Below are 17,441 nucleotides of genomic sequence, written 5' to 3'. Positions count from 1 at the left end.
CACAGAGTGTGTCCCTCCCACTGCAGGGTGACACAGACAGAAGGAGCTATGGGACACGGAGTCTGTCCCTCCCACTGCAGGGTGACACACACAGAGCTATGGGACACGGAGTCTGTCCCTCCCACTGCAGGGTGACACAGACAGAAGGAGCTATGGGACACGGAGTCTGTCCCTCCCACTGCAGGGTGACACAGATAGAGGGAGATATGGGACACGGAATCTGTACCTCCCACTGCAGGGTGACACACACACAGCTATGGGACACGGAGTGTGTCCCTCCCACTGCAGGGTGACACAGACAGAAGGAGCTATGGGACAAGGAGTCTGTCCCTCCAACTGCAGGGTGACACAGACAGAAGGAGCTATGGGACACGGAATCTGTCCCTCCCACTGCAGGGTGACACACACAGAGCTATGGGACACGGAGTCTGTCCCTCCCACTGCAGGGTGACACAGACAGAAGGAGCTATGGAACACGGAGTCTGTCCCTCCCACTGCAGGGTGACACAGATAGAGGGAGATATGGGACACAGAATCTGTACCTCCCACTGCAGGGTGACACAGACAGAGCTATGGGACACGGAGTCTGTCCCTCCCACTGCAGGGTGACACAGATAGAGGGAGATATGGGACACATAATCTGTACCTCCCACTGCAGGGTGACACAGACAGAGCTATGGGACACGGAGTCTGTCCCTCCCACTGCAGGGTGTCAGTGTATTTATATTGGCAGACATTTTGTGCTATGATAGAAATTAAAGTGTATATTGCCTAAATCACTCTGAACAGATCAGACTCCATTTTGTTATTTTCAAACTAACAAAAGACACAAGATGTCTATCCCTTCTGTAAAACTAACCACTTTGCCAGAAGCTAAGGAATGTATTATATAAACAAACCCAGTGATACAATGCGTCTAACAGAGAAGGGGGGGTGGAATACTTTTCTTAATGTTAGCTTCACACAAGAAAGCCAGACACCAGTGACCAGATAAAACTTAGTAATTAATTTTACTTTCTAAATTTCAGAAGATTCCCATTGTAGTGAAAGGTGAGACTACGTTTACGAACTGTCATATTAGAAATTACAGCAGGAATTGGAGACACACAGTCTGAAGAAAATTCAAATAAACTCTTTGAACTGACAGAAAACAAATTATGAATAACCTTAAAGATAAGCTAAATGACATCAAAATAGCCAGCAGGAAAAGTTAACTCTTTCCTGGATAGGAATGTTTAGTGGGACGAGACTGCTCTCTATAGACCAAATACTTAAATTGTTATCTGGAAGGCAACCACACCCCCAGTGTTTCTATTGGTCTATCACCTAGTGAATTTCTCTTTAAAAAAGTTAAGACAAAGGGAAGAATGAGGTATGCAGAGAAAGCAAGAGAGTGAGCAGTCGGGGGCAAGGCAGTTGGAAGCAGGCTAAGTCAGGAGACAGAGAAAGAGACCCATGACATTCAAATTCCTGAGAATACCTACTAATCTGATGAAAATATCTACTCAACTGGTAATTATACTGGCTTCATTTAATTAATCTAAATTTTCTAATAGCATGATATATGACTGGATAAATCACGATCAGATTTCGATATTTAGAAATCTTAGTTAACTAAGAAGTATATATTTATAACCATTCCATGCTGCAGATGGAATTAGAATAAGTATGTATTTATGTGACATATCACATGTTAGCATATCGTGATATTTATCCAGGTGTATTGATTTGCCCTAAAATAAGATAAAATATCTATTTAGGCAAGTTAAAATTCTGCTTATAGAACATGGTAGATTGCTCTTATTGGATGGTTCCAGGAAATGACTAATGAGCTGGTTTAAATGTTATGTTATTTTATTTAAAATCACATGAGAATAGATCTTAATTACCTAGGAGGTCTAGCCAGCATTGAAAGGGTTATTCTAACTGTTAGCTAGTTTTATGGCTTTATGCTGCAAACTGTGTGAAACTTTTTCTTTGTCTCTGTGAAATACAGTCATAAATCTGGTCTTAGTCATTGGGAGATGTTTTTACATTACCATATTGTATTGCATACTATGTTATACTGAATTTTCATTGATTATTGTCACGCATGTTACTTATTATTATTTAATTTGTCACAATAAATTGTATGTATTTTTATAACAAATTGTGATTTTTTTTATATGGAATACATTTCACTTACACGATAACGATCTTTGGGATCTGAGAATTGAAATAGTGGGCAATTCTCAACTGTTTACTATTACTATCACATAAATATCCCCACAAGGGTGACACAGACAGAAGGAGCAATGGGAAAACGGAGTCTGTCCCTCCCACTGCAGGGTGACACAGACAGAAGGAGCAATGGGACAGGGAGTCTGTCCCTCCCACTGCAGGGTGACACGGACAGAAGGAGCTATGGGACACGGAGTCTGTCCCTCCCACTGCAGGGTGACACAGACAGAGGGAGCTATGGGACATGGAATCTGTCCCTCCCACTGCAGGGTGACACACACAGAGCTATGGGAGAAATTTTGAGTTATGGTGGGTACTCTAATTCCGGGGCTGGGAGGTCTCTATAAAGCCCAGTGTTAGTTACCTGGAGTTATTGAACGGACGGTGAATACTACCAGAACTGGGAGGCAGAGAATGGTTGTGAGGAGGAGTGTGTAGAGGAAGAGTCCAAAGCGTTCAGACAGGCTGCCCTGTGGAGAGAAAATCAATCACTTGCTGATGATATTGGAGAGGTGACTGAACCAGTTTTTACCGCAACACAAAGAAGATCCCTGCAGGAACAAATATTCCCAGACGCTACCAGCACACGCGGGAACCAGTTTGGCCCAGGTTTTTGTACTTTGAGATTCCCCATCAGAATGGGCTCACCATCAATTTGGCAGTCTCTAGGGTGTTACGCGATGCCTGTACTCCACTTATTCTGTGCTCTTTTCCATACTCACCGATGCCAATCTTCTCTCCAGGTGCAGCGCTCCAAGGATGAAAACATTAGACCCTGCGATAGACAGAACATATACTGCTACTCAACAACTCGTTCCATATGGGCATCCACACGCTACAAGTAAGAAGGACTTCACTCTGCTACACAATTAACACTCAGCATGGGCTAGCAGAGAGGTGGGGGCTATTATCGCACAGTATGGGCTAGCAGAGAGGTAGGGGGATATTAACGCTCACTATGGGCTAGTAGAGAGGTAGGGGTTATTAACGCTCACTATTGGCTAGCAGAGAGGTGGGGGCTATTAACGCTCACTATAGGCTAGCAAAGAGGTAGGGGCTATTAACGCTCACTATGGGCTAGAAGAGAGGTAGGGGCTATTAACCCTCACTATGGGCTAGCAGAGAGGTGGGGGATAGTAACGCTCACTATAGGCTAGCAAAGAGGTAGGAGCTATTAACGCTCACTATTGGCTAGCAGAGAGGTAGGGGCTATTAACGCTCACTATGGGCTAGCAGAGAGGTAGGGGCTATTAACGCTCACTATTGGCTAGCAGAGTTGTGGGGGCTATTAACGCTCACTATAGGCTAGCAAAGAGGTAGGGGCTATTAACGCTCACTATAGGCTAGCAAAGAGGTAGGGGCTATTAACGCTCACTATGGGCTAGCAAAGAGGTAGGGGCTATTAACGCTCACTATGGGCTAGCAGAGAGGTGGGGGATAGTAACGCTCACTATAGGCTAGCAAAGAGGTAGGAGCTATTAACGCTCACTATTGGCTAGCAGAGAGGTAGGGGCTATTAACGCTCACTATGGGCTAGCAGAGAGGTGGGGGGCTATAAACGCTCACTATGGGCTAGCAGAGAGGTGGGGGGCTATTAACGCTCACTATGGGCTAGCAGAGAGGTGGGGGGCTATTAACGCTCACTATGGGCTAGCAGAGAGGTGGGGGATATTAACACTCACCATAGGCTAGCAGAGAGGTGGGGGATATTAACGCTCTCTATGGGCTAGCAGAGAGGTAGGGGCTATAAACGCTCACTATGGGCTAGCAGAGAGGTAGGGGCTATTAACGCTCACTATGGGCTAGCAAAGAGGTAGGGGCTATTACCGCTCACTATGGGCTAGCAGAGAGGTGGGGGATAGTAACGCTCACTATAGGCTAGCAAAGAGGTAGGAGCTATTAACGCTCACTATGGGCTAGCAGAGAGGTGGGGGGCTATTAAGGCACACTATGGGCTAGCAGAGAGGTGGGGGCTATTATCGCACACTATGGGCTAGCAGAGAGGTGGGGGCTATTAACGCTCAATATAGGCTAGCAGAGAGGTGGGGGCTATTAACGCACACTATGGGCTAGCAGAGAGGTGGGGGGCTATTAACGCTCACTATGGGCTAGCAGAGAGGTGGGGGCTATTAACGCACACTATGGGCTAGCAGAGAGGTGGGGGGCTATTAACGCTCACTATGGGCTAGCAGAGAGGTGGGGGTTATTACCGCTCACTATGGGCTAGCAGAGAGGTGGGGGTTATTAACGCTCAATATGGGCTAGCAGAGAGGTGGGGGTTATTAACGCTCACTATGGGCTAGCAGAGAGGTGGGAGGTTATTAACGCTCACTATGGGCTAGCAGAGAGGTAGGGGCTATCAACGCTCACTATGGGCTAGCAGAGAGGTAGGGGCTATTAACCCTCACTTTAGGCTAGCAAATAGGTAGGGGCTATTAACGCTCACTATGGACTAGCAGAGAGGTAGGGGCTATTAACGCTCACTATGAGGGCTAGCAGAGAGGTAGGGGCTATTAACGCTCACTATGGGCTAGCAGAGAGGTGGGGGATATTAACGAGCCTATAATAACAGACACTACATCTACATCTATTTAGGAAGCCAATATTAATGTTGTTTTTCGGCCAATATATTTTATTGATGGGGCCTTTTCCCATCCCACAGACCAGCCTGCACTGCTAGAGATATAGAACCAGAACTTACCCAGCACCAGGCAGAGCGCTGGCCAACTATAGGGGTCCTTAACAAACAGTGAAACCACCTGAATGGGATCCACCAGTATCCCGTACCTGGGAAGAAATAACACATATTAGACAGGGATTTAAAGGTGCAGGCCCTTCCTGTCCTAACTGGGGCGTACGTAGAGAATGCAGCTTGGTGAGCACTCTACAGCCATGTAGTGTCAGTGCAGAGCGCAGACCAATCAGAAAAGGACGATCTGCACATGTGACTGAGGATTTGACTTAATAATTTCTATCCTTGTCTGTAATGGACAGAACTGGTGAATACTGTGTGCATTAATGAACCATTCTACAGATGGAGATTAGGTTTCAATTCTCTTTACGTTTTATGTTTATGCTTTCATGCAGTGGTTTCAATGAGGAAATGGGGACCAGATGTGAAAAACGGTTTAAAAAAAAAAAGATTCAAAAAGCATTCTCCGCAATGTCATCTCCTATAGATGCAAAGCAAGGCATTATGGGAGGACCAGTAGTGGCCGGGATGCTGAGCGAGCACCAGAAGTGGCCGGGCCGCTGAGCGAGAGAGTGGCCGGGCCGCTGAGCGAGCACCAGCAGTGGACGGGCCGCTGAGCGAGCACCAGCAATGGCCGGGCCGATGAGCGAGCACCAGCAATGGCCGGGCCGATGAGCGAGCACCAGCAACGGCCGGGCCGATGAGCGAGCACCAGCAACGGCCGGGCCGATGAGCGAGCACCAGCAACGGCCGGGCCGATGAGCGAGCACCAGCAACGGCCGGGCCGATGAGCGAGCACTAGCAACGGCCGGGCCGATGAGCGAGCACCAGCAACGGCCGGGCCGATGAGCGAGCACCAGCAACGGCCGGGCCGATGAGCGAGCACCAGCAACGGCCGGGCCGATGAGCGAGCACCAGCAACGGCCGGGCCGATGAGCGAGCACCAGCAACGGCCGGGCCGCTGAGCGAGCACCAGCAATGGCCGGGCCGATGAGCGAGCACCAGCAATGGCCGGGCCGATGAGCGAGCACCAGCAATGGCCGGGCCGATGAGCGAGCACCAGCAACGGCCGGGCCGATGAGCGAGCACCAGCAACGGCCGGGCCGATGAGCGAGCACCAGCAATGGCCGGGCCGATGAGCGAGCACCAGCAGTGGCCGGGCCGATGAGCGAGCACCAGCAACGGCCGGGCCGATGAGCGAGCACCAGCAGTGGCCGGGCCGATGAGCGAGCACCAGCAACGGCCGGGCCGATGAGCGAGCACCAGCAGTGGACGGGCCGCTGAGCGAGCACCAGCAATGGCCGGGCCGATGAGCGAGCACCAGCAATGGCCGGGCCGATGAGCGAGCACCAGCAATGGCCGGGCCGATGAGCGAGCACCAGCAATGGCCGGGCCGATGAGCGAGCACCAGCAACGGCCGGGCCGATGAGCGAGCACCAGCAACGGCCGGGCCGATGAGCGAGCACCAGCAATGGCCGGGCCGATGAGCGAGCACCAGCAGTGGCCGGGCCGATGAGCGAGCACCAGCAACGGCCGGGCCGATGAGCGAGCACCAGCAGTGGCCGGGCTGCTGAGCGAGCACCAGCAACGGCCGGGCCGATGAGCGAGCACCAGCAATGGCCGGGCCGATGAGCGAGCACCAGCAACGGCCGGGCCGATGAGCGAGCACCAGCAACGGCCGGGCCGATGAGCGAGCACCAGCAGTGGCCGGGCCGATGAGCGAGCACCAGCAGTGGCCGGGCCGATGAGCGAGCACCAGCAGTGGCCGGGCCGATGAGCGAGCACCAGCAGTGGCCGGGCAAGTTCCTGGTTTGGGCGCAGCTCACTGGAGAAGATCTGACACCTGGAGATAACACTACAAATACAAAACATCAATGATAAAAAGAAAAAAAACCTGCAAATTTGACGTGTTTAAAACAAATTTGTAGCATTAATAAACATCAAACATTCAATCGTGGCTGAATCCAGGATGGCTGCGCCCTGCAACATGCTGCCTGAGAATCACGAGAGCTAATGTAAATACTTACTTAATAATGTTTTCTAGGAAGAGCCGCGCATTACTTAAAACCTGAAATAAAACACATCCTCATTAAATTGGCCACTCATGGTGATAACAGGACAAGAGACCACAGAGGGAAGCGGCAATGTGCATGGAATAACTGGCTGTATGGACAAGGCTGCTTAATGTCGCCTCAAATTATAGGACATTCGAGATAAGACAGCCTTGCATTTAACGGATATTCTCCTCTCTATTCACCGAGCTTGGCTACCCAATGGGCTGTTATGACAAACTGCTGCTAGCCATAGGCTTTCTAGGCTTCATATTTGACAAACTCCAGCTCTCAAAGCCGAACCTAAAATAAACCCTGTGCCCTATGTTTAACTCCCCATGTACCCTTATATTAAATGTAACCCAGCTCTAGTCTGGAACAGCCCGTATACTACAACTTTACCCCCTCTCAAGCTGTTCATCTTCTTAACCCCTTTCTAACTGTTAGCTACGCACACTCACTATACTCACAGACTCAAATACAATACCCTACACAAGCAAAGCAGAAATAGGCACAGATATACACCAAATATGGATATGCCTTCTACAGGTTAATCCCACACTGCGCAAGCACAGATAATGCACTTTGCTGTTAGAGGTGTAACTCAGCATTATAAACACTGCTTTTGGTTGGAGTAACCCTTTAAATCTGTGGAAACATATCAGGTTAATACATTTAGACATACAAAAAACTGAGAATTAACTGTAGTGCTATATTACACAGAGTACCTAAGGTTTTTAAAGTGTTCCCTTATAGACACTCAATATACAATAGTAAAAAAAAAAGAAAAGAAAAAACCAAAAGGAAAAAACTGTGTTGTTCACCACAAAGTGATAATAATGAAAATAATACAAACTGGATATCGTAGATGTATTCAGTCTTAAAAATATATCTATAGAGAGAAATATAAAAGTATATGGTGTAATATTGTTAACACATATAGAGAGTGGGGGTGGTAGAGAACTCACAAGATTAGGATGAATTCAGGCGTATCTCCCTTAATATTAGGGAATTAATGAGATGTGAGGAACCTCCAGCGATGTAATTCTGGATAGAAAGTGACAGATCTTCTTGCCCACTCAACGTAAAAGAAGAAAATTGATAGTGCAGATTGTATAAAAAAGGTTACAATTTATTACAAATATTGCACTTACAAATGTTTCAAATAAAAGACAGCATGTCTCCACACCAAGGTGGTATCCACGTATATCAGCCAATGTATTCACGGCAGGAAGTGGTAAACAGCACCAACAAAAATAACAATAAAATAAAGATAAAAGTTCATATGAACCAATAAACAACTCCAACGCGTTTCGTCCTTCTTTGGACTTCCTCAGGGATGTATGACTGTAATCCGAATAGATTCTTCTTGTATATCGCCGGGAGATGAAGAAATCGCTCGCAGGTGATAGCGTGAGTTCCACCCTGGAACGCATTAGTTACTTCCGGGTGATGTCACTTCCGGTATAGCGGACCGAGTACGAAGTTGATATCAGATACTTCTTAGCGGCAATAACATAGAAATATATACACTGTAACAATACATCATGTTGCCATGTAGGTATTAAGCATTTCACATATTCAAGCCTTTCTAAACAGGAAATGTATTGGTTTAATGTCCTTTATGTCAGATAATGAGAATAAATATATATATAGAATAAATATAATACAATACAAATGTGTAGGCATAAAAATGCATATCTGTCCAGAAAATGTATATATACATCCACACATACCTGCAAAAATTGCATGCATATATGAACCTTTATATGAATAATATACATACAAAAAAATATGAGTAAACAATTATAGTTATAAAGGCAGTTGAATGTTGTTATGCTTAACACCTTTACAAAAATCACAAATATATACAGATCTATACTAGACAAATTCTTTTATTGTACATCAATATTCTAAAATTAACTAAATGATCTATCTGTGAATAGAAAACAAGTATTAGTTGCATCCATTGGACATATCAAAAGAATAAAAAAAAAAATCAAAATAATAATAATAAAAAAAAATGAATGAACGAATATAAATACTAATATAATAATAATAAAAAAATATATATATATATTAAAATAAAATTATATATGAATGAAAATAATGAAAATAAATAAATATGAATTTAAATATAAATAAAGACAAATGAAAATAGCAAATGAAAAAAGCAAAGAAAAATAAATAAAATAAAAATAAATGAAAATAAAAATAAGAATAAAATATAAATATAAAATAAAAAAAATCAGATAAGTCCAGCTAAGTCTATTTCTTGATTTAAACCATACTTTAAAGTCTTTAAATTAAAAATCCACTGGGCCTCTTTTGTATTTAATGAAGTTACAAGGTTTCCTCCTCTCCAATGTTTTTCTATTTTGTCTATCCCAATTGCTAAGAATGTATTCTATTGAAAATGTGGACAATAGGTACAATGTTTAGATACACTATGTTCTAATTTTTTATTTCTTATATTTTGGAAATGTTCTAATAATCTGACATGACGTTTTCGAATAGTCCGAACAATATATTGTGCTCCACATTGTAATAGATAAATGACATGGGTGGTGGAACACTGGATTCATTTTTTTATATGATATGTTCGTTGTGTATATGTGCCCATAAATGTGTTAGTATTCTTTTTTTGAAAAGTACACGTGGAACACTTTCCACATCGAAAAAAACCTTGTAATATTTTATTACAAAAAAATGTGTGTAGGTTGTATTGGAACAGTTTTAGCTAAAGGGAGTATACTTGGAGCCAATTTGTTCTTTAAATTGTCAGCTTTTTATAAATTATACCGTATTTATCGGCGTATAACACGCACCGGCGTATAACACGCACCTCATTTTTAGAAAGAAATTCCAGGAAATTCCCCCCCCCCCCCCCCCATCCCATAGTGTTCCCCCCCCTCCCCTCCCATAGTATTTCCCCCCTCCCCTCCCATAGTATTTTCCCCCTCCCCTCCCATAGTATTCTCCCCCTCCCCTCCCATTCTCCCCCCCATAGTATTCTCCCCCCCTCCCCTCCCATAGTATTTCCCCCCTCCCATCCCATAGTATTTTCCCCCTCCCATCCCATAGTATTTTCCCCCTCCCCTCCCATAGTATTTTCCCCCTCCCCTCCCATAGTATTCTCCCCCTCCCCTCCCATTCTCCCCCCCTCCCCTCCCATAGTGTACTTCCTCCCCCTCCCCTCCCATAGTGTACTTCCCTCCCCTCCCATAGTGTACTTCCCTCCCCTCCCATAGTGTACTTCCCCTCCCATAATTACTTACCTGTCCTGAAGCGTGGGCCGGCTTCACAGCTTGCACCGCGGTACAGGAACTTTAATTTCATGTTCCGGTTTCCGGCGGGACTGAAAGGAAGTGTGCACACTATTGTGCACACTTCCTTTCAGTCCCGCCGGAAACCGGAACATGAAATTAAAGTTCCTGTACCGCGGTGCAAGCTGTGAAGCCGGCCCACGCTTCAGGACAGGTAAGTAATTATGGGATATCGGCGTATAACACGCACCCACGATTTTCCCCCTATTTTCAGGGGGAAAAAGTGCGTGTTATACGCCGATAAATACGGTAATTGGTTTGTTGGGTAAAATATTATTCAAAAAAATTCTTTTTTTAGTATATGCCAATGACGATTAATTATATTTTTAATCTCCCTAGCCTGGGAGTGGTATTTAGTTACAAAGGCAAAATCAAACTTATTTCCATTTTTATTTTTTGAATATTTTGAAACGTTAGCATTTGTTTTAGTAAGTAATCTTTCACGATCTGTGTTAATCAAAGGAAGTTCTGCCTCCTCAACTATTTTTGAATCATATCCTTTTTCTATATATCTGTTTTTTATGATTTTTGATTGAGTTCTGAAAGTGTCTATATCTGAGCAATTACGTCTCAGACGTGTAAGTTGTCCTTTTGGGACATTTTTTAACCACATAGGGTGATGGGAACTCGAATAATCTATAGCGGTATTACAGTCTGTATTTTTTTAAAAAGTTTTAGTTTTCAGGACATTATTCTCTATATAGATCGTTAGATCTAAGAAATCTATATGTGTAGTATGGCAAGTAGAGGTGAAACTTAAATTATATTCATTATGATTGATATATGAAATGAAATTATCCAAACTAATGTGATCTCCCTCCCAAATGATAAGGAAGTCGTCTATGTAGCGTCGCCACAGGACAAGATTCCCCCCCCAGCATCTGACCTAAAGTTATCTGACTAGATTCCCAATGGGAAACATACAAATTGGCGAAGCTGGGGGCTTTTTTATTTTATTATATTTATATTCATATTCGTTCATTTTTTTTTATTCTTTTGATATGTCCAATGGATGCAACTAATACTTGTTTTCTATTCACAGATAGATCATTTAGTTCATTTTAGAATATTGATGTACAATAAAATAATTTGTCTAGTATAGATCTGTATATATTTGTGATTTTTGTAAAGGTGTTAAGCATAACAACATTCAATTGCCTTTATAACTATAATTGTTTACTCAATCTTTTATATGTATATTATTCATATAAAGGTTCATATATGCATGCAATTTTTGCAGGTATGTGTGTGGATGTATATATACACACACATTTTCTGGACAGATATGCATTTTTATGCCTACACATTTGTATTGTATTATATTTATTCTATATATATATATATTTATTCTCATTATCTGACATAAAGGACATTAAACCAATACATTTCCTGTTTAGAAAGGCTTGAATATGTGAAATGCTTAATACCTACATGGCAACATGATGTATTGTTACAGTGTATATATTTCTATGTTATTGCCGCTAAGAAGTATCTGATATCAAGTTCGTACTCTGTCCGCTATACCGGAAGTGACATCACCCGGAAGTAACGAATGCGTTCCAGGGTGGAACGCACGCTATCACCTGCGAGCGATTTCTTCATCTCCCGGCGGATATATAGGAAGAATCTATTCGGATTACAGTCATACATCCCTGAGGAAGTCCAAAGAAGGACGAAACGCGTTGGAGTTGTTTATTGGTTCATATGAACTTTTATCTTTATTTTATTGTTATTTTTGTTGGTGCTGTTTACCACTTCCTGCCGTGAATACATTGGCTGATATACGTGGATACTACCTTGGTGTGGAGACATGCTGTCTTTTATTTGAAACATTGTAAGTGCAATATTTGTAATAAATTGTAACCTTTTTTATACAATCTGCACTATCAATTTTCTTCTTTTACTTTGAGTGGGCAAGAAGATCTGTCACTTTCTATCCAGAATTACATCGCTGGAGGTTCCTCACATCTCATTAATTCCCTAATATTAAGGGAGATACGCCTGAATTCATCCTAATCTTGTGAGTTCTCTACCACCCCCACTCTCTATATGTGTTAACAATATTACACCATATACTTTTATATTTCTCTCTATAGATATATTTTTAAGACTGAATACATCTACGATATCCAGTTTGTATTATTTTCATTATTATCACTTTGTGGTGAACACCACAGTTTTTTCCTTTTGTTTTTTTCTTTTCTTTTTTTTTTTTAATACATTTAGACATAAGCATATTATTTGTATAAAATAATAATTGCGGCGAAAGTGACCTCGCCACTGGTTTTTGGAGGGGACTACAGCCTTTTACCCTGTGACTATGGCCCCTGCTATTTGTTTTGGCTGAGAGATCCTAATTGTGCTTATTGGGTCTGTAAACAATGGCTCTTTGAATTTTCAAAGTGGCACTTCAGATACAGTTGAAGTGTTGAGGTAGTCGAAGTGGCCGCCACGTGTTCGAATGTCAAATGGCCATCTTGTTTAGTCGAACGTGTTTAGCCGTGTTTTGTCGTCGAGTCGCCTGAAAAGTTACCTTCCCGGGGCCTTCGACGGGAGTCGAACAGCGTTCGACAATTCGAACGGTACTTCGACTGGGTACTTCGACTGCACCGCCTAATTCTCTGTAACTATTTTGGGCATGAAACTAAGCATTCGGTCAAAAAGAGGCTTCCAGCTAAATTTTGAACCCCTGAACCGTTCAGGGTGATTTTTAAGTATGTTGTTCTCCCAGATTGGGGCTATCAGGGGATGTGTTATGGGGATATGTTGTATTTTGGGGTACTTATTGGACTTTGTGTTTTTTCTGTCTGAGGATAATTACGTTAATCCACTATCTGCCTTAATTGTATCATACTCAGAGGGGAGGGATTGTGTACTGTATGTGGGAGTGTCGTTAATAATCACATTGTTTTGATTGGCTTGTATACTTTGTGTCCTGTGCCCAACAAAGTCCACCTGCGTGTTGCTCTTGTTGGGAGACTTGCATAAAAGGCCAGTGTGCCCCATTAAAGCAGAGTTCCTGCTTTACCCTCAACACAGAGCCTTGTCTCGTGCTTGTAGGGAAAAGCTATACCTGCGATAATCCCTGCTCTTGGAGTATTATAATCACTAGCTCTTGTAAGAGCTGTTCCTGCTCTGCTCTACAGCCTCCCTCTCACAACAGGGGAGAAAGGATATCTCTTGGCGGCGAAAACCCCTCATTCTATCGGGGTGCCGCTACAATAATAATGATAATAATATGGGTAGTTCAGTTTATGAGAAACATTAAAGGGACACTATAGTCACCTAAACAACTTTAGCTTAATGAAGCAGTTTTGGTGTATAGAACATGCCCCTGCAGCCTCACTGCTCAATCCTCTGCCATTTAGCAGTTAAATCCCTTTGTTTATGAACCCTAGTCACACCTCCCTGCATGTGACTTGCACAGCCTTCCATAAACACTTCCTGTAAAGAGAGCCCTATTTAGGCTTTCTTTATTGCAAGTTCTGTTTAATTAAGATTTTCTTATCCCCTGCTATGTTAATAGCTTGCTAGACCCTGCAAGAGCCTCCTGTATGTGATTAAAGTTCAATTTAGAGATTGAGATACAATTATTTAAGGTAAATTACATCTGTTTGAAAGTGAAACCAGTTTTTTTTTCATGCAGGCTCTGTCAATCATAGCCAGGGGAGGTGTGGCTAGGGCTGCATAAACAGAAACAAAGTGATTTAACTCCTAAATGACAGTGAATTGAGCAGTGAAATTGCAGGGGAATGATCTATACACTAAAACCGCTTTATTTAGCTAAAGTAATTTAGGTGACTATAGTGTTCCTTTAAGATTTTCATTGACGATTTCTGCATCTATAGGAGGGGCAGATTAAACGTGGAATGAGCATGTAAAGACTTGAACAGACTTAATTTTCAGAAAATTCTTTTATTTTTGTCTTGTTGACTTGGATTTACAAGAAAAACCGCTTCAACTGCCTGAACAGGCACCTTATGAAACCTCAAAAAGGTAGGAAATAACATAGAAAGCGTTGTTAGAACAACATATTCCCATGACCAGAGAAAGGATGAGATGGTCTATTAAGAGTTACTTTAGACCCGAGATGAACATATCCTATTTCCCTTCCCCTTGTGGCGGTCACTAGTTTCTCTATACATCACAGGACTAAGAGGTTTAGAGCCGGGCAGGAGACGCAAGGAATAACGTCAATGCCAGTAATCTGATTACTGGCTGATGTAAATATGGTGAAAGAAGGGACACGTGAACAAGCTATCCTTCCCAGTAATCAGGTAATTATGGGAGTAAAACATAAAGGCCAGGTTGAAAAGTGACCTATACAGATACAAACGGGACAAGGTGATTGGTTACGGTCCGTGATGTGAGCGAGGTCGGTACACTGGTTACAGTCCGTGATGAGACAGAGAAGACTGGTTACAGTCCGTGATGTGAGCGAGGTTGGGGAGACTGGTTACGGTCCGTGATGATACCGAGAAGACTGGTTACAGTCCGTGATGTGAGCGAGGCTGGGGAGACTGGTTACGGTCCGTGATGATACCGAGAAGACTGGTTACAGTCCGTGATGTGAGCGAGGTTGGGGAGACTGGTTGCGGTCCGTGATGAGACCGAGAAGACTGGTTACGGTCCGTGATGAGAGCGAGAAGACTGGTTACGGTCCGTGATGAGAGCCAGAAGACTGGTTACGGTCCGTGATGAGAGCCAGAAGACTGGTTACGGTCCGTGATGAGAGCCAGAAGACTGGTTACGGTCCATGTGGCAAAACTAGCCACTTAAGGCTCTATTTTAATTAATGTGATGTTGTAGCTTTACGGCCATCTGAACTGGGTATATTCAATTGTCTGTATTTGATGCGAACGAGAGCATTCGTATGCTGGCGGCACGAAAGCCACCAGCATTCATACAGTAGTTTCACGAACAGTGAATTTCAACACTGTTCGTGAAACGAACAAACTACCAAATGGGAGACCACACACAGGAGGTCGTGTGGCTCCCATTAAGTATCGCACCATTGTATCTTTCGGTAGTTAATGGATGTTCACGGTGGCCGCCGTTCAGGTACCGACCACGTGGCGGTCGGCCATCTTGGATCCTTTGTTAGCCCAGCTGTATTTTGTCGTTGAGTGCCTGGAACTAAAATCGGCTACTCAACAGCACTAATACCGCTGGACTTCCAGGCCGTTCGGGAGCACCGGTCTTTCGGTATTTTATCCCTGTTTGTCTATTCGTGCCTTGGGTGAAAAATGTATGTTTAAGTTGTGAAGAAAATGGACTTTATCCGACCTTTTCTTCTATTTTTATGTGTTTTCTACATTTTTTCTGCCTAAATTGGTTATTAGTTCGGCAGTTTGAAACTACCGAACCCCGACCCCCTCCTGGCTTGTTATGTTCAAAAGCACCGTCAATTAAGTGTTCCCTGGGTGGCCGCTGTTCGTATAGCCGAACGCCACGTGGAAAAGAAAACTGCAGCCATCTTGTTCGCACGAGGGGAGTCAGCAGGACTTGGTCGTCGAGTGTCTGGAACTAAAATCGGACACTCGACCGCACGAACCACCGCTGAAAACTACCGAACTCCCGCTTCTCCTACTTACCGAACAGCCAGAAGAGCGGCATTCGGTAGTTATGTTCGTGCAGACCAGGGGAACAATCGCTACTATGAGCCAGGAGGATCTATACGGTATTTTGACCGCTTTTCGCCTTTTTCCCAATTGACCGACCGCACACGCTGAATTCGTGGAACTGTTTTGGGCAGGAGCCTCGTGTGTGGTCGGTAAAACAGGACTTCCACACTTTTCAAGAACCCCTGAACCGATCTGGGTGAAATTTGGATATGTTTGCCTCCCAGATCGGGGCTATCAGGGGATATTTTGTGGGGATACCTTGTGGGGAAAGGGTGTTCTAACTTTTGGGGAAAATGTGTGCCCTTTGCCTGGAGATAACTGATTTATTCCTTAACTTATTTCAATATCTCCCAGGCAGAGGGAGGGCGTGTATTAGTAAAATACTGTACAGTGATTGGTGAATGTATTTGTTTGTTCTGGGACGTCATCTTGCAGGAGGATTCCCCATAAAAGCCAGCCTGTTTCAATAAAGCTTAGTTCTGTTACACCCTTCATGAAGTCTTGGCTCATGTTTGGGAGGAATATTCTACTTCTTACTTGGAAGGATTGTCTTGGAAGCTGTATTCATCTCTACCCCCTGCTGGAGCTATAATCACTAAGGCTCAGCGGTTGGGAAAGGAACAGAAGACCGCAGTACCATAACCACTGCAGGTCTTAACATAAGTGTATTTCGTGCGGCGTTCGGCTAATTGTGCTGGGATCTGAGCGGTACTTTCACTTTCAACTATCTGCCGAACGGTCATTCGGTATAATAGCATGAATAATGTTAAAGTTATATATTTTTGTGTAAAAAGCCAGTTCTGCTGCACGGAGGGATAATCCACTTAACTGGATATTCTAGTGGGAGTATCCCTCTTGTACAGCGGTGCCTGATGGGAGAAATGCTCCAAATGCTAAGTCCCCCATGTAGTCCCCTACTGTACAACCCCTGTAAAGTCAGTAAGGAAACCCCTTGCATGGGGAACCACATAAATACTGTGACTTGTGATTAAAACCTCAGTTGACTCCCATCCTATGTGTCGTCTAGTTCTTGGGAAGGAAGGACTTATACAACGCTACCGGGATTATTGTATGCTGTACTTATTTTGCCTGGATTATTCTATGCTGTGCCTGTCTACCCGTGGAGATATTGTGGATTATACTACCTCTCCACTACAGTCCGTGATGTGGGTGAGGTTGGGGAGACTGGTTACGGTCCGTGATGAGACCGAGAAGACTGGTGCGGTCCGTGATGTGAGCAGACTGGTTATAGTCCGTGATGAAACAGAGAAGACTGGTTACAGTCCGTGATGTGAGCAGACTGGTTACAGTCCGTGATGAAACAGAGAAGACTGGTTACAGTCCGTGATGTGAGCAGACTGGTTACAGTCCGTGATGAAACAGAGAAGACTGGTTACAGTCCGTGATGTGAGTGTGGTCGGGGAGACTGGTTACGGTCCGTGATGAGACCGAGAAGACTGGTTACGGTCCGTGATGTGAGCGAAGTCGGTACACTGGTGATGAAACAGAGAAGACTGGTTACGGTCCG

At 44.0% G+C, this 17,441-nt stretch overlaps 2 protein-coding genes across 3 annotated transcripts in view; one reads left to right on the top strand and one right to left on the bottom strand.

The window, feature by feature from the left end:
- Positions 1–17,441, bottom strand: part of DGAT1 (diacylglycerol O-acyltransferase 1) — a 239,784-nt gene that overhangs the window by 51,511 nt on the left and 170,832 nt on the right. For both annotated transcript variants that reach the window (XM_063450910.1, XM_063450909.1), the window contains exons 3-6: positions 6,940–6,980; positions 4,922–5,007; positions 2,943–2,995; positions 2,585–2,690 (exon numbers count right to left, since the gene is read on the bottom strand). In XM_063450910.1, the coding sequence (XP_063306980.1) occupies positions 2,585–2,690; positions 2,943–2,995; positions 4,922–5,007; positions 6,940–6,980 (286 nt within the window). The remainder of the gene's footprint in view (positions 1–2,584; positions 2,691–2,942; positions 2,996–4,921; positions 5,008–6,939; positions 6,981–17,441) is intronic.
- Positions 2,970–17,441, top strand: part of LOC134608247 (TBC1 domain family member 20-like) — a 138,224-nt gene continuing 123,752 nt past the window's right edge. The window contains exon 1 of the mRNA XM_063450912.1: positions 2,970–3,061. Within this exon, the coding sequence (XP_063306982.1) occupies positions 2,980–3,061 (82 nt within the window). The 5' untranslated portion in view covers positions 2,970–2,979. The remainder of the gene's footprint in view (positions 3,062–17,441) is intronic.

Source organism: Pelobates fuscus, chromosome 4 (genome assembly GCF_036172605.1).
Source record: "Pelobates fuscus isolate aPelFus1 chromosome 4, aPelFus1.pri, whole genome shotgun sequence".
In the NCBI taxonomy this organism is placed as follows: Eukaryota; Metazoa; Chordata; class Amphibia; order Anura; family Pelobatidae; genus Pelobates; species Pelobates fuscus.
This window is presented reverse-complemented; position numbering and strand designations above follow the sequence as displayed.